Here is an 18,395-nt window from a genome sequence, read left to right as displayed (position 1 = left end):
TACCGAACTTTAGTCATAGTAGAAGTCGTAAACATGCTAAAAATAGCACTAGAAGAATAATGAACCATCGTGTACAATTTACATGCTGATAACCCTTACCGGATGCGAAACTGAACCGAAATGGTATTCGAAGAATGAGAAAATAGCAGAATGAAAAACGACTCCACTTGACGAAGAAAAGACAGGCACTTATTATTTATGGATCATAATCCAACATAAGTCCGGTGGGCATGGGTGAGTGATGCAATGTGACAAATGTAAAGTTGAATTTTCGGATCACCATGAAAACATTTCACCCACTGCTCCTCAAGCAGAGAATGGCTTTTCACACATCACTGCTTTCTGTTCTGAGGGACAAGTACTACTTTTCGGACCATTCAGAATCTGCAAGTGTCATTCATCTGTCCAGTCATCTCTCGACTGATGCTATGGGAAGAGCACAATTTGCTGGCATGGGAAAATGTTTTCTTTTCCTGTCACGACCGGACAAATTAAGGCCCCCGGATCGATGCCAGATCCCATTGCTTCCGCTCGCTGCTGGCTGAGGCTGAGGACCATCGCTGCTGACACCAACTACCTACGGGCGTCCAGCTGGGAGAAGGTCGACAAGATGGACGAACGGATAGGCAGACAGTAAGTCTCGAGTGTAGACCGGAGGGTGGCGGGTGACGCCGGCTGAGAAAAGTCTGCAGAAAACACTTAAGGTTGGGTGGAAAATCATACTCCCGTTGCGCTTTTTCCGGCTTCGATGACACGTCCGTGTTCGAGTGTGTCACGGGGGTGTATTTGCACAAAGTGTTGACATCGATCGATGGAGGGTATTTTCGGGACTGGAATTGGGATATTTTTGGAGAGCTTAGAATGAGCGGCAGACCGAGAGTGGGAAGATTTATGGGGCAACTATTCGGCATGTAAATGAGGCGAACTTCTGTTCAATCATTTTACAAGTGCTAATAATAGAACTACTACGAAAGAATAGCATTTAAATTTGAGAGTGGTCCAAATCCAAGATTGAGAGTTTAAATGTGTAATGTATTCTAGGAAATGAGCTTGTTTTTGCATAATGATCACTGGTAATAGTTATGATCACAAAATTAGAACATTTCGCTATCAGACTAAGGGTTCGTCGCGTTATATTTTTTGTATAAAATCATAAAAGTCACTTCATTTATCATATTCAGCTCCAACTGATATTTATTTGTTTCCCCAAGCAAGTTTACACGCAAAAAAAAGTGTTCATGAATTCGTGAACTGACAAGTTCACGGTGTATTTTTCCGTGAACAACAGCCACGGATTCGGGAACAAAGTCATGTTTTCTGGAACGTTCTGGAAAACGTGACTGGTGTTCCCGAAACCATGATTTAAATCACGGTGTATTTTTGCTGGTTCACGAATTCGGGAACGCTTTTTTTTGCGTGTAATAGAAGTTGTATCGGAATTTAAAAGATAATTCAAAGATTCTTACAAAAATGTGGGAAACAAAAACACTTGAACTGTTTCACAGACTCCCGTGAATTTCACAAAATTTTCAACAGCTAAGGTGTTCCTACGATAATTATTTTTATCTATTTATTTTGACGAGTTTTGTAATTGTAATTGTAACATTGTAATTTCTTTTATTCCATTTAAAAGTTTTTTTTAATAAGTTTTTTTACAAACAACATTCTTTTCTTCATTGAGAAGGGAATGTTCATCCCAGTTAATATTGGTGCTGGTCAGTCACAGAGTAGCAGCTGGGATGAAAATCTCTCTGGATTTGAATATGCATCATTTGTTGCGCGTATGAAAGGAAGTCTGATACTATGTGGATTTTGTTGAAATTCATTAGTAGTCGCTAAGCAGCAAATGTGATTGGAAGACCATTGAAATTTGCAAAACGGGGGCTTCTGATATTGGGTTGAGTTTCCGTGTAAACACTAAACAGCCTAGCTTGTATTTTTCCTTCAAAATATGTAATATAAAAAGAAAGCTTTTTCGACGCACAGTCGTACAACAGCCCAAGTCCAAATTAACTGAAATTCCATTGAACGCTCACCAGCAGACCATCCTCCATCTTCATTTCCGGCTAATACCACAAACTGCTGCCAAATTCCACCGAACCTACCTCGAATATCAGTCTAAAATCCTCCTGTTCCACTCTGAGCAGCTCGCAAGTCGTCTTCGTTACCACCGTACTGTCCCGGGGCAAGTCGTGCAGGATGCTTTCGCCGAAGGTAGCACCCACGCCCAAATTACATAGCGTCACCGAGAGCTGCAACGGAGAAGGGAGAAACGGAAATAAATATTATTTTCACACATAAACACACTTTCTGGCGCGTAGAACAATTTTTGTCTAAACTTATTAAAAAAATATTTCCGCTGTCTCCTACAACCAGCCGGATGGATCAGACCCAAATCCCTGGAAAGTGTTCTGTGTGGGGTTTGGGCTCGGAACATTTTTGGTTTCCTTTTGCTAAGATCGACAAGTCGACCCTGGTGAAAAAAGGTTGGTTTTCGCACTTTTCACTCATTTTTCATCCACCCAAACTGGTGAACATGGAAATCTGTGGTTAGAGGCGCACGGCCTATTTTTTTTTGCTTTCGTACAAAGTCGCAGCACATCGTTTACCGGTATAATCAAGTTATCAGTTTTTCGAGGGAAAACTTTTTCGTTTATCTTGCAGCGTTGTTGAGCCTAAAGAGCTGTGTGTGTGGGAAAATAAGAGACACAAAAGTTATTCAGTGGAATCGGGTTCCGGTGCAGTGCCGTTTTGGGGATGAAGTGAGAATCGTAAGACATGCAGAACTGAATGGATGCGAGGGAAAAGCATCGCCGGATGGGACACATTTTTGTTGAAGGAAATGAAATTATGAGGCGGAAATATGAAATCTTATATTCAGATGGAGATTGAAGGTTTTATGTTTAAATTTTGTTGCAGGTGAAATATGCAAACTTAAATAAAAAAATGGACTCCACCTTGGTGGATTCTGCATACTTTATATGAAATCAAACCAATAGGTGCACAACACACACGCGGAGTTCCCATACTTTTATTTAGTTTATCTTATGTATCAGAATAGCCTTAAGGAGACATTGATTAATTTAGAAAGTCTCGGATCTCGATTCCGCATCCAATACGAAACATAAACAATCACGAGCTAAATAATTAGGTCGATTATCGACCGACGCATCGCACAGAACAAAATATCCCGGATCTCGATTCCGCATCTAATACGAAACAATATGAACAATCACGAATTCCGCGCGATCGTTCTGCGCCCAATACAAAACACGAACAAACATGCACTCCCGAAAAATGTCTGCTTCTGTAATTTTTCCGTATTTTAAATTCATTTTTCGTAGTTCCAATTCAACTCTAATGAAGCCGAAGGTGAATAGTGCAGAGCAGTATATGTTTTTAAAAGATGTGTAAAATCATATACAATGTTTTAATAAAAGCTTCCTTTCAGGAACTTCGAATATAAAATTTCCAAGCAAGTTCACTGGGAATTTTTCGAGCGACTTCCAAAAGTTCTACTAACACTTTCATGCAAAATTTAATAAGAAAAATTATTTATACATAGTTATTTTATCAAAATTAAATATGAATAGAGTGGAATTTGAAACGTGCAGACTTGACCTACATTAGAGCGGCAAGTGCTACCCACTACACTGTCGCGGAGCTTTGGTTTGTACGGTTGTACTACAATTTTAATTCCATGATGTTGGCATGGAAGATGATTTGCACTTTATCAGTAAGCGACATTACTCGCTCGTTTCAAATATGACAGCTGGCGTGTCGGAACATCCTAAGTTCTTCCGGCACTGAATTCGGCCTGCTTCCGCCGAAGAATCGCATCGATTTTCTCCTGTATCCATTGTAGGAATGCAAATCCAATGGAAGCGATTGAGATTATCGATGGAACATGTTGCTGAAATTATGCGACAGTTATCCTTCCTCAATCGCACCTGATCTTCTTTATGGATTAGTTTGGTGAGATTGTTTCAAAATGTTTATTTTACTATTTTAAATGGCTAAAACTGAATACGCACTAGATTGTAAAATCCAGAAATTTGCTTATGGATCCATTATGCTATTGGTAATTATACCAAGAGGGGCCCTCCTTAGCCGTGCGGTAAGACGCGCGGCTACAAAGCAAGACCATGCTGAGGGTGGCTGGGTTCGATTCCCGGTGCCGGTCTAGGCAATTTTCGGATTGGAAATTGTCTCGACTTCCCTGGGCATAAAAGTATCATCGTGTTAGCTTCATGATATACAAATGCAAAAATGGTAACCTGGCTTAGAAACCTCGCAGTTAATAACTGTGGAAGTGCTTAATGAACACTAAGCTGCGAGGCGGCTCTGTCCCAGTGTGGGGATGTAATGCCAATAAGAAGAAGAAGAAGAAGAAGATGCTATTGGTAATGGTAGCCTCTTGAAAGGAGGCTTCCAAGCCTCTTGAAAGGAGGCTTCCAAGCCTCTTGAAAGGAGGCTTCCGAGTCTCTTGAAAGCAGGGTTCCGGCCTCTTAAAAGCAGGCGCACGGGCCTATTGAAAGGAGGCTTCTGAGCCTATTGAAAGAGGCTTCTGAGCCTCTTGAAAGGAGGCTTCCGAGCTTCTTGAAAGGAGGCTTCCTGAGCCTCTTGAAAGGAGGCTTCCTGAGCCTCTTGAAAGGAGGCTTCCTGAGCCTCTTGAAAGGAGGCTTCTGAGCCTCTTGAAAGGAGGCTTCCTGAGCCTCTTGAAAGGAGGCTTCTGAGCCTCTTGAAAGGAGGCTTCCTGAGCCTCTTGAAAGGAGGCTCTGAGCCTCTTGAAAGGAGGCTTCTGAGCCTCTTGAAAGGAGGCTTCCAGGCCTCTTGAAAGGAGGCTTCCTGAGCCTCTTGAAAGGAGGCTTCTGAGCCTCTTGAAGGAGGCTTCCTGAGCCTCTTGAAAGGAGGCTTCCGAGCCTCTTGAAAGGAGGCTCTGAGCCTCTTGAAAGGAGGCTCTGAGCCTCTTGAAAGGAGGCTGGAGCCTCTTGAAAGGAGGCTTCCGAGGCCTCTTGAAAGGAGGCTTCTGAGCCTCTTGAAAGGAGGCTTCCTGAGCCTCTTGAAAGGAGGCTTCCTGGCCTCTTGAAAGGAGGCTCTGAGCCTCTTGAAAGGAGGCTTCTGAGCCTCTTGAAAGGAGGCTCTGAGCCTCTTGAAAGGAGGCTTCCAGGCCTCTTGAAAGGAGGCTCTGAGCCTCTTGAAAGGAGGCTTGAGCCTCTTGAAAGGAGGCTTCCTGAGCCTCTTGAAAGGAGGCTCTGAGCCTCTTGAAAGGAGGCTTCTGAGCCTCTTGAAAGGAGGCTCTGAGCCTCTTGAAAGGAGGCTTCCAGGCCTCTTGAAAGGAGGCCTGAGCCTCTTGAAAGGAGGCTCTGAGCCTCTTGAAAGGAGGCTTCCTGAGCCTCTTGAAAGGAGGCTTCCAGCCTCTTGAAAGGAGGCTCTGAGCCTCTTGAAAGGAGGCTTGAGCCTCTTGAAAGGAGGCTTCCGAGCCTCTTGAAAGGAGGCTCTGAGCCTCTTGAAAGGAGGCTTCCTGAGCTCTTGAAAGGAGGCTTCCAGAGCCTCTTGAAAGGAGGCTTCTGAGCCTCTTGAAAGGAGGCTCTGAGCTCTTGAAAGGAGGCTCTGAGCCTCTTGAAAGGAGGCTTCCTGAGCCTCTTGAAAGGAGGCTTGAGCCTCTTGAAAGGAGGCTTCTGAGCCTCTTGAAAGGAGGCTTCCAGGCCTCTTGAAAGGAGGCTTCTGAGCCTCTTGAAAGGAGGCTCTGAGCCTCTTGAAAGGAGGCTTCTGAGCCTCTTGAAAGGAGGCTTGAGCCTCTTGAAAGGAGGCTTCTGAGCCTCTTGAAAGGAGGCTTCCTGAGCCTCTTGAAAGGAGGCTCTGAGCCTCTTGAAAGGAGGCTTCCAGGCCTCTTGAAAGGAGGCTTGAGCCTCTTGAAAGGAGGCTTCCTGAGCCTCTTGAAAGGAGGCTCTGAGCCTCTTGAAAGGAGGCTTCCTGAGCTCTTGAAAGGAGGCTTCCTGAGCCTCTTGAAAGGAGGCTCTGAGCCTCTTGAAAGGAGGCTCTGAGCCTCTTGAAAGGAGGCTCTGAGCCTCTTGAAAGGAGGCTTCTGAGCCTCTTGAAAGGAGGCTTCCAGGCCTCTTGAAAGGAGGCTTCTGAGCCTCTTGAAAGGAGGCTCTGAGCCTCTTGAAAGGAGGCTTCCTGGAGCCTCTTGAAAGGAGGCTTCCTGAGCCTCTTGAAAGGAGGCTTCTGAGCCTCTTGAAAGGAGGCTTCTGAGCCTCTTGAAAGGAGGCTTCCTGAGCCTCTTGAAAGGAGGCTTCTGAGCCTCTTGAAAGGAGGCTCTGAGCCTCTTGAAAGGAGGCTTCCTGGCCTCTTGAAAGGAGGCTCTGAGCCTCTTGAAAGGAGGCTTCTGAGCCTCTTGAAAGGAGGCTCTGAGCCTCTTGAAAGGAGGCTTCCAGCCTCTTGAAAGGAGGCTTCTGAGCCTCTTGAAAGGAGGCTCTGAGCCTCTTGAAAGGAGGCTTCTGAGCCTCTTGAAAGGAGGCTTCCGAGCCTCTTGAAAGGAGGCTCTGAGCCTCTTGAAAGGAGGCTCTGAGCCTCTTGAAAGGAGGCTTGAGCCTCTTGAAAGGAGGCTTCCAGGCCTCTTGAAAGGAGGCTTCTGAGCCTCTTGAAAGGAGGCCTGAGCCTCTTGAAAGGAGGCTTCCTGGCCTCTTGAAAGGAGGCTTCCTGAGCCTCTTGAAAGGAGGCTTCCTGAGCCTCTTGAAAGGAGGCTTCTGAGCCTCTTGAAAGGAGGCTCTGAGCCTCTTGAAAGGAGGCTCTGAGCCTCTTGAAAGGAGGCTTCCTGAGCCTCTTGAAAGGAGGCTTGAGCCTCTTGAAAGGAGGCCTGAGCCTCTTGAAAGGAGGCCTGAGCCTCTTGAAAGGAGGCTTCCGAGCCTCTTGAAAGGAGGCTCTGAGCCTCTTGAAAGGAGGCTCTGAGCCTCTTGGAAAGGAGGCTTCCTGAGCCTCTTGAAAGGAGGCTCTGAGCCTCTTGAAAGGAGGCTTCCTGAGCCTCTTGAAAGGAGGCTTCCAGGCCTCTTGAAAGGAGGCTTCCTGAGCCTCTTGAAAGGAGGCTTCCTGAGCCTCTTGAAAGGGAGGCTTCCTGAGCCTCTTGAAAGGAGGCTTCCTGAGCCTCTTGAAAGGAGGCTTCCAGCCTCTTGAAAGGAGGCTTCCAGCCTCTTGAAAGGAGGCCTGAGCCTCTTGAAAGGAGGCTTCCAGCCTCTTGAAAGGGAGGCTTCCGAGCCTCTTGAAAGGAGGCTTGGAGCCTCTTGAAAGGAGGCTCTGAGCCTCTTGAAAGGAGGCTTCCTGAGCCTCTTGAAAGGAGGCTTCCAGGCCTCTTGAAAGGAGGCCTGAGCCTCTTGAAAGGAGGCTCTGAGCCTCTTGAAAGGAGGCTTCTGAGCCTCTTGAAAGGAGGCTCTGAGCCTCTTGAAAGGAGGCTTCTGAGCCTCTTGAAAGGAGGCTTCCAGCCTCTTGAAAGGAGGCTTCTGAGCCTCTTGAAAGGAGGCTTCTGAGCCTCTTGAAAGGAGGCTTCTGAGCCTCTTGAAAGGAGGCTTCCTGAGCCTCTTGAAAGGAGGCTCTGAGGCCTCTTGAAAGGAGGCTTCCTGAGCCTCTTGAAAGGAGGCTTCTGAGCCTCTTGAAAGGAGGCTTCCTGAGCCTCTTGAAAGGAGGCTTCCAGCCTCTTGAAAGGAGGCTTCTGAGCCTCTTGAAAGGAGGCTCTGAGCCTCTTGAAAGGAGGCTTCCAGAGCCTCTTGAAAGGAGGCTTCCTGAGCCTCTTGAAAGGAGGCCTGAGCCTCTTGAAAGGAGGCTCTGGAGCCTCTTGAAAGGAGGCTCTGAGCCTCTTGAAAGGAGGCTTCTGAGCCTCTTGAAAGGAGGCTTCCTGAGCCTCTTGAAAGGAGGCTTCCTGAGCCTCTTGAAAGGAGGCTTCCTGAGCCTCTTGAAAGGAGGCTCTGAGCTCTTGAAAGGAGGCTTCTGAGCCTCTTGAAAGGAGGCTTCTGAGCCTCTTGAAAGGAGGCTTCGAGAGCCTCTTGAAAGGAGGCTTCCAGGCCTCTTGAAAGGAGGCTGAGCTCTTGAAAGGAGGCTTCCGAGCCTCTTGAAAGGAGGCTTCTGAGCTCTTGAAAGGAGGCTTCCAGGCCTCTTGAAAGGAGGCTCTGAGCCTCTTGAAAGAAGGATTCTGAGCCTCTCGGAAGGAGGCTTCCGAGACTCTTGAAAGGAGGCTTCCGAGCCTCTTGAAAGGAGGTTTCCGAGCCTCTTGAAAGGAGGCTTCCGAGCCTCTTAAAAGGAGGCTTCCGAGCCTCTTAAAAAGGGGCTTCCGAGCCTTTCGATAGGAAGCTTCCGAGGCTCCTGAAACGAGGCTTCCGAACCTCTTGAAAGGAGGCTTCCTATCCTTTTGAAAGGAGGATTCCGAGCCTCTTGAAAGGGGGCTTCCGATTCTCTTGAAAGGAGGCTTCCGAACCTTTTGAAAGTAAGTTTCTGAGCCTCTTGAAAGGAGGCTTCCGAGCTTCTTGAAAGAAGGCTTCTGAGCCTCTTGAAAGAAACATCCGAGGCTTCTGAAACGAGGTTTCCGAGCCTCTTGAAACGAGGCTTCCGAGCCTCTTGAAAGAAGGCTTCTGAGTTTCTTAAAAGGAGGCTTCCGATCCTCATGAAACGAGGCTTCCGAGCCTTTTGGAAGGAGGCTTCTGATCTTCTTGTAAGGAGGCTTCCAAACTTCTTGAAAGAAGGCTTCCGAGCCTCTTGTAAGAAGGCTTACGAGCCTCTTGAACGGAGGCTTCCGAGCCTCTTGAACAGAGGCTTCAGAGCCTCTTGAAAGGAGGCTTCCGAGCCTCTTGAAAGGAGGCTTCCGAGCCTCTTGAAAGGAGGCTTCCGAGCCTCTTGAAAGGAGGCTTCCGTCCGAGCCTCTTGAAAGGAGGCTTCCGAGCCTCTTGAAAGGAGGCTTCCGAGCCTCTTGAAAGGAGGCTTCCGAGCCTCTTGAAAGGAGGCTTCCGAGCCTCTTGCAAGGTGGCTTCCGATTCTCTTGAAAGGAGGCTTCCGAACCTTCCGAAAGTAAGTTTCTGAGCCTCTTGAAAGAAGGCTTCCGAGCTTCTTGAAAGAAGGCTTCTGAGCCTCTTGAAAGAATCATCCGAGGCTTCTGGAACGAGGCTTCCGTGCCTCTTGAAACGAGGCTTCCGATCCTCTTGAAAGAAGGCTTCTGAGTTTCTTAAAAGGAGGCTTCCGATCCTCATGAAACGAGGCTTCCGAGCCTTTTGGAAGGAGGCTTCTGATCTTCTTGAAAGGAGGCTTCCAAACTTCTTGAAAGAAGGCTTCCGAGCCTCTTGGAAGAAGGCTTACGAGCCTCTTGAACGGAGGCTTCCGAGCCTCTTGAACGGAGGCTTCAGAACCTCTCGAAAGGAGGCTTCCGAGCCTCTTGAAAGGAGGCTTCCGAGTCTCTTGAAAGGAGGCTTCCGAGCCTCTTGAAAGGAGGCTTCCGAGCCTCTTGAAAGGAGGCTTCCGAGCCTCTTGAAAGGAGGCTTCTGAGCCTCTTGAAAGGAGGCTTCTGAGCCTCTTGAAAGGAGGCTTCTGAGCCTCTTGAAAGGAGGCTTCCGAGCCTCTTGAAAGGAGGCTTCTGAGCCTCTTGAAAGGAGGCTTCCGAGCCTCTTGAAAGGAGGCTTCCGAGCCTCTTGAAAGGAGGCTTCCGAGCCTCTTGAAAGGAGGCTTCCGAGCCTCTTGAAGGGGCTTCCGAACCTTTCGAAAGTAAGTTTCTGAGCCTCTTGAAAGAAGGCTTCCGAGCTTCTTGAAAGAAGGCTTCTGCGCCTCTTGCAAGAATCATCCGAGGCTTCTGAAACGAGGCTTCCGAGCCTCTTGAAACGAGGCTTCCGATCCTCTTGAAAGAAGGCTTCCGAGGTTCTTAAAAGGAGGCTTCCGATCATCATGAAACGAGGCTTCCGAGCCTTTTGGAAGGAGGCTTATGATCCTCTTGAAAATAGGCTTCTGAGCCTCTTGAAAGGAGCCTTCGGAGCCTCTTGAGAGGAGGATTGTGAGACTCTTGCAAGGAGGCTTCCGAGCCTCTTGAAAGGAGGCTTCCGAGCCTCTTGAAAGGAGGCTTCAGAGCCTCTTGAAAGGAGGCTTCCGAGCCTCTTGAAAGGAGGCTTTCGAGCCTCTTGAAAGGTGGCTTTCGATCCTCTTGAAAGGAGGCTTCCGAGCCTCTTGAAAGGAGGCTTCAGGCCTCTTGAAAGGAGGCTTCCAGCCTCTTGAAAGGAGGCTTCCTGAGCCTCTTGAAAGGAGGCTTCCAGGCCTCTCGAAAGGAGGCTTCCTGAGCCTCTCGAAAGGAGGCTTCTGAGCCTCTCTCGAAAGAAGGCTTCCAAGCCCCTCGAAAGGAGGCTTCCTGAGCCTCTCGAAAGGAGGATTCTGAGCCTCTTAAAGGAGGTTTCGAGCCTCTTAAAGGAGGCTTCTGAGGCCTCTTGAAAGGAGGCTTCTGAGCCTCTTGAAAGGAGGCTTTCGTGCCTCTTGAAAGGAGGCTTTCGAGCCTCTTGAAAGGAAGCTTCCGAGCCTCTTGAAAGGAGGCTTCCGAGCCTCTTGAAAGGAGGCTTTCGAGCCTCTTGAAAGAAGGCTTCCGAATCTCTTCAAAGGCGGCTTCCGAGCCTCTTGAAAGAAGGCTTCCGAGCCTCTTGAAAGGAGGCTTCAGAGGCTTTTGAAAGGAGGTTCAGAGGCTTTTGAAAGGAGGCTTCCAGGCCTCTTGAAAGGAGGCCTTCGAGACTCTTGAAAGTAGGCTTCCGTATGTCTTGAAAGGAGGCTTCGAACCTCTTGAAAGGAGGCTTCCGAGCCTCATGAAAGGAGGCTTCCGAGCCTCTGGAAAGGAGGCTTCCGAGCCTCTGGAAAGGAGGCTTCCGAGCCTCTTAAAAGGAGGCTTCCGAGCCTCTTGAAAGAAGGCTTCCGAACCTCTTGAAAGGAGGCTTCCGAGCCTCTTGAAAGGAGGCTTCCGAGCCTCTTGAAAGGAGGGTTCCGAGCCTCTTGAAAGGAGGCTTCCGAGCCTCGTGAAAGGAGGCTTCCGAGCCTCTTGAAAGGAGGTTTTCGAGCCTCTTGAAAGGAAGCTTCCGAGCCTCTTGAAAGGAAGCTTCCGAGCCTCTCGAAAGGAGGCTTCCGAGCCTCTCGAAAGGAGGCTTCCGAGCCTCTCGAAAGAAGGCTTCCAAGCCCCTCGAAAGGAGGCTTCCGAGCCTCTCGAAAGGAGGCTTCCGAGCCTCTTGAAAGGAGGTTTCCGAGCCTCTTAAAAGGAGGCTTCCGAGCCTCTTGAAAGGAGGCTTCTGAGCCTCTTGAAAGGAGGTTTCTGAGCCTCTTGAAAGGAGGCCTGAGGCCTCTTGAAAGGAGGCTTCCAGCTCTTGAAAGGAGGCTTGAGGCCTCTTGAAAGGAGGCTTCCGAGCCTCTTGAAAGGAGGCTTCTGAGCCTCTTTTAAGGAGGCTTCCGATCTTCTTCGAAGGAGACTTCCGAGCATCTTGCAAGGAAGCTTCCGAGCCTCTTGAAAGCAGGCTTCCGAGTCTCTTGAAGGAAGCTACCGAGCCTGTTGAAGGGTGGCTTTCGATCCTCTTGATAGGAGGCTTCCGAGCCTCTTGAAAGGAGGCTTCCGAGCCTCTTGAAAGGAGGCTTCCGAGCCTCTTGAAAGGAAGCTTCCGAGCCTCTCGAAAGGAAGCTTCCGAGCCTCTCGAAAGGAGGCTTCCGAGCCTCTCGAAAGGAGGCTTCCGAGCCTCTCGAAAGAAGGCTTCCAAGCCCCTCGAAAGGAGGCTTCCGAGCCTCTTGAAAGGAGGATTCCGAGCCTCTTAAAAGGAGGTTTCCGAGCCTCTTAAAAGGAGGCTTCCGAGCCTCTTGAAAGGAGGCTTCCGAGCCTCTTGAAAGGAGGCTTTCGTGCCTCTTGAAAGGAGGCTTCAGAGCCTCTTGAAAGGAGTCTTCCGAGCCTCTTGAAAGGAGGCTTTCGAGCCTCTTGAAAGGAGGCTTCCGAGCCTCTTGAAAGGAGGCTTCCGAGCCTCTTTAAAGGAGGCTTCCGAGCCTCTTGAAAGGAGGCTTCCAGGCTTCTTGAAAGGAGGCTTCCAGGCCTTTTGAAAGGAGGCTTCCAGGCCTCTTGAAAGGAGGCTTCCAGCTCTTGAAAGGAGGCTTCTGAGCCTCTTGAAAGGAGGCCTTCGTGCCTCTTTAAAGGAGGCCTTGAGCCTCTTGAAAGGAGGCCTCGAGCCTCTTGAAAGGAGGCTTCTGAGCCTCTTGAAAGGAGGCTTCCAGCTCTTGAAAGGAGGCTTCGAGCCTCTTGAAAGGAGGCTTCCGAGCCTCTTGAAAGGAGGCTTCCGAGCCTCTTGAAAGGAGGCTTCCGAGCCTCTTGAAAGGAGGCTTCGGAGGAGCATGAGAGGAGGCTTCAGAGACGCTTGAAAGGAGGGTTCCGCGCCTTTTGAAAGGAGGATTCCGAGCCTCGTGAAAGGAGGCTTCCAGAGCCTCTTGAAAGGAGGTTTTGAGGCCTCTTGAAAGGAAGCATCCGAGCCTCTTGAAACGAGCCTTTCCATCCTCTTGAAAGGTGGCTTCCGAGCCTCTTGAAAGGAGGCTTCCGAGCCTCTTGAAAGGAGGCTTCCGAGCCTCTTGAAAGGAGGCTTCCGAGCCTCTTGAAAGGAGGCTTCCGAGCCTCTTGAAAGGAGGCTTCCGAGCCTCTTGAAAGGAGGCTTCCGAGTCTCTTGAAAGGAGGCTTCCGAAAGTTACTTCGATAAATTTAACGACGAAGAAGACGTAGAAATCATGCAATGATGCAAATCTCGAGTAGAATCATGACCGATTCGCTGAACCATGAGTCGGGTGAAAAGCTGAAAAGTGTGTTCCGACTGATGGCCATACGAGTCGGGAGTGCGTATAGCGCGGTGTCGTCAGAGACAGAATGCGTTATCGCCGGGATGTTGCCCATCTGCATCACCAGGGAAGACATCGAGTGTTATGCCAGAGATGGCGGAGTGCCACCAAAAACGTAAGAGAGATCCATCTCTGGTGAAAACCCGTTCGATGGTGAGGTGGCAGCAGGAATGGAATAGTACGGAGCGGGAGAAAGGAAGGTGGACCCACCGGTGAAATCTTTCCAAACCTATCGACGTGGATTAACAGAAAACGCAGTAAGGTAAACCTACGTTAATGGTTTAGAAAATGTCTACATCGGTTCTGGATTGCTAATTCACTGTTGTGTCCGGAATGTGAGAACATCGAAGATACGCCGCGGAACGTGGTCTTCATATGTCCAAGGTTTGAGGAACTACGCAGGGAAATACCTGGTTTTAGCTTGAAGAATTTGGTTGAAGAAATGTGTCGAGAGGAAAGCACGAGGAACGCAATCATGTTTAATAAAAATGAGGAAAAAGTTTTTCTCACTTTCTTGTCTGTTATTTCAATATTATAATCTTCTCTATTTCTTCTCATTCTTCTTTGGCCATACACTCCAACTGGAGCTTGGTCTGCTTTACAACTTAGAATACTATTAGCATTTCCTCTGTTATTAATTGAGAGCGTTTCAATGCCCGCCAATGCATGCATATGTATCTTGTGTGGCAAGTAAAATGGATACCCTATGCCCAGGGATCCGAGAATGTTTCCTACCCGAAAACATCCCAGACCGGTTCAAGAATCGAACTCGCCATCTCCGAATTGGCAATCCTACGCCTTTGTTCACAAGGCTAACTGGAGACCCACTAAATCTTAAACGGACAAATGCCTTATGTCACAAAACTTCACTACTTCACTACTAGGGTGAAAGTTCCGATAGTCGTGGGTGTTCCTATAGTTGCGGTGATATAGTATACTCAAAACTTACAAATCAATCGCAGCAACCCACACTGTCAATCAGTTAGTATATCTGTCAGTTTCCGAACCGAGCCACAATATCTTTAGTAGCCCTTGTAAACTGTTAAATATCATCAAAATACTCTAACATGTTTTCGTCTGTACACCAATAGTTGCGGTAGTGTTCCTATAGTTGCGAGTCCCATTAGAAAACAATGGATTGCAACTATAGGAACGCAAATTAAGAAATATCGCAACTATTGGAACATTGTACCAGTAATTAGAGTCGTAATTTTAGGCTTGAAAATGAATTCTCTTTCACCACAAGCATTTTATTATTAAAACAGAAGCGGAGAGCTTTCGAATGCATAATTAAGGTAAGTGAAATGAGATTCGATATTATTCTGGGAAAATGAATAGTGTTGGAACGTGCTTAATTCCTCCACTATTGGAGCATTTACCCTATTTTTAAAATGAATAAACATATGAGACTGTCCTTTGTCAAGTCTGATATTGGTTTTGATTTACGTCGTATCGCAGTTTAGCAAATTTCCAATTTATTAATTAGTTGTTCAACCATTCATTTGTTAATCCGTTAATTCGTTAACTTATGCATTCATACGAAACCATAATTGCAAAATCATTGCAAACCTTCTAATGGTCTGCATTTCGCACTCATCACAAATTTACCCCAGAAAAGCATTCCGCTACATATGAGTAGAGTAACGCCATGAGACACAAAATGCGCACTCAGCAGACACAGACTCGAACATAAATATTAAACTTTCGGTAATTCGAGAGACAGCATTTCCCTTCCGGTTTTCCGCTTATTTTCCATACGAAGAAATATAAACTTCCTGAGCACTGCACTCCGAATGTTGGTGCAGGGTGTTTGCGAATTTCATATCCCTTTGTTTATGAAACTATAATTACTCTGAGTGACGTTTCAACAACGGATGCATAAACTTTCCAGCGCATTTTTCGCCGGAAGCAGGTGTAATGCCAAGGGGTGAGCAATTGTCATTTTCTTATCATTTATAAACAACTAGTCGACCCGGCAGACGTTGTCCTGCATAGTAGGCGAAAATGCGCCCAGTGAACTGCCCATGCGAAATTTCCATACGAATCTAAATTTTAGTTTTTCACGATTTACTCAACTTTATTAATAATTTTCGCATGAGGGAATATTGTATAAACCCGTCGGAAACAATAACGAATATTTTTGCTGAAGGAATGAAAAAAATCCATCCAGCCGTTTTCGAGTTATGCGGATACGAACACAGACCATTTCATTTTTATATATAAGAAGAAGAAGATAATTGAATTTTTGCTTTACTTATCTTTTAGTTAAATAAACCTTGCTATGTCTTGCATAAGATTCTTCAATTTGCTCTCAGGCTGATGTTTAATTCGATTTTTTGGCTACCATTATTCTTTATGTTAGAAAAAATAATTGTATAAAGTAAAATAATGGCAATAATGAGATCGAATTCCCTAGAATGCAATGATAGTCTTTTTATGTTATTGTATCTTACAAGCATGAGCAAAAACAGTAATCAGCGATGGAAAACGAATAAATAATTTACTACTACTCAATCAATCGAAAGAGCTGTTCCTTTTTGGGCGCGAAACATATCTGAATCGCTTTCGCTTAACATGAACCGAATTGCCCACCTCTAGTCTGCTCGGGTGGTTGCATAAATTTGAGTTTGTGTAGCTTTCGTTCACGGTTACGGAGAATCAGTCAACACACGGCAACGTTCAGATAATAGGACTGTGAACATTTCAGTGATCCGTAGAAGTTACCTTGTTCTTTAATCTGTTGCTCCAACAGCGACAAGGACGATGTCGACGGCAACTCTACCATCGTTGTTTTCAGACGCTCTGTGTAAGGGTAGATTCACCTTCTCGTGGTAACACATGGCGCACCTTCACATCAAAGTATCTTCAGCCAACCAAATCAAGGAGAATGGGTGGGAAACTGTTTTGATGTTATTTGAAAATGCGACCCGAGATGTGATCTATTGAATTGTTTGATTTAGATTAGAAGAAGGTTGACTCGCATCATTGCTAATGATTTTTTAACCTTTTACCAACGCGTTTACATTTGTTTTATTAACTACATAATATATTTTCCGTAGCCTTCGTGAATTTTCAAAAAAAAAAAATGAAATCATCATCCTTTTGAATCAGCTCACAGGAACACAAATCCACACAAATTTTTACTTTATAAACATCCATTCAGGCTAGACCAACTTTATTTCACTCTCATCCAGCAAAATAAAGATATCAATGCTAGAAGCAACCGCTACAAACTGGAGCAACACAGTTCAAATGGTACCCCCCGCTGCTGCTGTGCAGCCGAAAGTCACAACCAGGCTCATCAGCAGCCACCTGTGCTCCCTCTGGGGGTGTGGTGGCGGTGGCGTTCGCTCGCTGAACGAAAATGGAGCGTATTAAGGATCCTGAAATAGGAAGGCTGAAATGACTACCGGGTCAACCTATGGTTCGTTCCCCGTGGGTGGTATGTTTGCTTTATGGAGCTGATTGCACCACACTTCCTGGCTGTGTGACCTATTCATAGCCACGGTTCGGTGAAATGTGTCTTCCGGTGCTTTGCGTGTGCCTTTTACAGGGCACAGCTGAACTGCGGGTTGTATTAGTTGCTGCGAACTGGAAACGACGAATTTCAATTATGTCGACTCGTTATACAAGTAGAAGTATTATTTTTTGTTTTTTTTATGGCGTTCTGAAGTATAGTTTAAATTAGGTAAACGCTGAAGTAGATTAAAGATAAGTTCCGACTTTTTTTTCTCCATTTGTACTTCATTAAATATACATATTATGTATATTATCTATAATGTTGAATGTCAGGTTGTTCTCGCTGTTTTTGTTAAAAGTAGCATTGATGGCCGTTTACTACTCATCTACGCGGTCATCTTCCGGAAGATCCGCTGTCTAAGTTCCAAGTTCCAAGTTCTTCAACGAGCTGGATCTTCTAGCCCAAGTAACATTTTCAATTTTTCAACGGTCTTGAAGGCTACTCTACAAGAGTGCTTGGAAGCCATTATAAAACCTAAATGTTACTGGGTTGAATCGGCGCCCGAACCTATCGTCTTCTCGTTGAACTCGAGGCACATCTCACCAATTAGAAGGTGGTCAAGAATATTCATAATTCTATCCTATGAGCCATTAGCGATTGTAATCCATAAAGATTAGTTCGACCGAAGTATTCGTTTTGAATTGTACCAATTTTTCCAACAGAACAGGCCTAAATAGGATTACAATTCGACACTAGAATACAACACGAACGCGTAGCATCCGTTATTACTGCACGCCACTTTGTTTGCCGCATACGTGGTTCGGTTCGGTAGCATAGAAAAATTCACTCCACTGACTGGTTATCTTAAGTCTCGCAACACCTACAACCATCAGCATCATCCACACAATCTACAACACTCAGAGTCATAACTTGTTGAATCGCGCTGACTGCCGTCGATGCGATGCCGGGTAGCGGAAGAACAGTTTTCCAATCGACACTCCAGACACGTTCGCACAAAGCCCTCCCACTCCAAAGTCGACTAGACGGACGAAAGATATTCTTGCTACATGCCGCCCCGTATGCCATTGTACCTACAAATGCACGTATGTTCACATTCATAACGTACACTCGGTCGAACAAGCGAATTTGATGTTCTCACCAAGCCAGAGCTATAGAAAGCTGTAACGCGAAACAACTTTCCCGTCTCGTACGTTTGTAACCGGCATTACATACCTTGCTACATACACTCCCATCAATTCGATTCATTGTAAAAGGGATTTTCCGATTCTGACGGTCGGCAGTGGGAGGCAACATTAAGTCCCTGCTGGTGTAATCGAAGATGACTTTATTCGCTTCATCCAATCTATGTTTTCTGTGCTCGTTTTTCCCGGCTGGCTGCCTTCCGTTCTCGAGCGTTTTCACCAGTTGCATTCGACCCGAATCGGTCCGAGGAGACCACCACCATGTCTAATAACATTTCACTGCCAGTTCAAGTCAAGAACGGAAATAATACAAACTCAGACTCCCCCACACTGGTGAGCCTTACAAAGGCTTGAGTATTCTGTAGTCACGTTTGTCATTTTCTGGCGCAATTTTTGCAATCAAGAACGACACTGGAAGTGCTTCTTGTTACATGTCGACCCACCTTCCAGTGGGACTTTTGTTCGATTGAGCTAGCTGAGATTTTCCATCGGGGACGTAATAGAGACAGCCAATCCGACACCCGAGTTAAGGTGAAACTTGATGGGTTGTGATACGGTTCTTTGATTTTTATACAAAAAAGAAAACGACAGATATCAGTTCGACTTCTGTTCATCTTTTTCAAATGATATCCAAATATAAGAACTAAGAACTTTGTTAGTTTGGGAAATAAATTGAAACTAAATATTCAAATATTTTGCAGTCATAGTTGCTTCGTAGCTACGACGTTTGTGGTTCCGTTTCTGAAAATGCAACCGAACCTCATATGAAAATCTTCATCCTTCATTTCAGCATGCCAACAATGGAAAGAAGGAACACACAGGTGCAGAAAAAACTCTTAGGCCTGCAACATCAGGCCTGCAGGACAGCTCTTAGGCCT

The 18,395-nt window shown here is 46.5% G+C and overlaps 1 protein-coding gene across 3 annotated transcripts in view; it reads right to left on the bottom strand.

Annotated features, from left to right (window-relative positions):
* LOC134218388 (rap guanine nucleotide exchange factor 4) overlaps positions 1 to 18,395 on the bottom strand; it is a 666,467-nt gene that overhangs the window by 259,384 nt on the left and 388,688 nt on the right. For all 3 annotated transcript variants that reach the window (XM_062697317.1, XM_062697318.1, XM_062697322.1), the window contains one exon: positions 2,106 to 2,252. In XM_062697317.1, the coding sequence (XP_062553301.1) occupies positions 2,106 to 2,252 (147 nt within the window). The remainder of the gene's footprint in view (positions 1 to 2,105; positions 2,253 to 18,395) is intronic.

This window comes from Armigeres subalbatus, chromosome 2, assembly GCF_024139115.2.
Source record: "Armigeres subalbatus isolate Guangzhou_Male chromosome 2, GZ_Asu_2, whole genome shotgun sequence".
In the NCBI taxonomy this organism is placed as follows: Eukaryota; Metazoa; Arthropoda; class Insecta; order Diptera; family Culicidae; genus Armigeres; species Armigeres subalbatus.
Note: the sequence above shows the minus strand (reverse complement) of the source record. Positions and strands in the feature narration are given on the sequence as shown.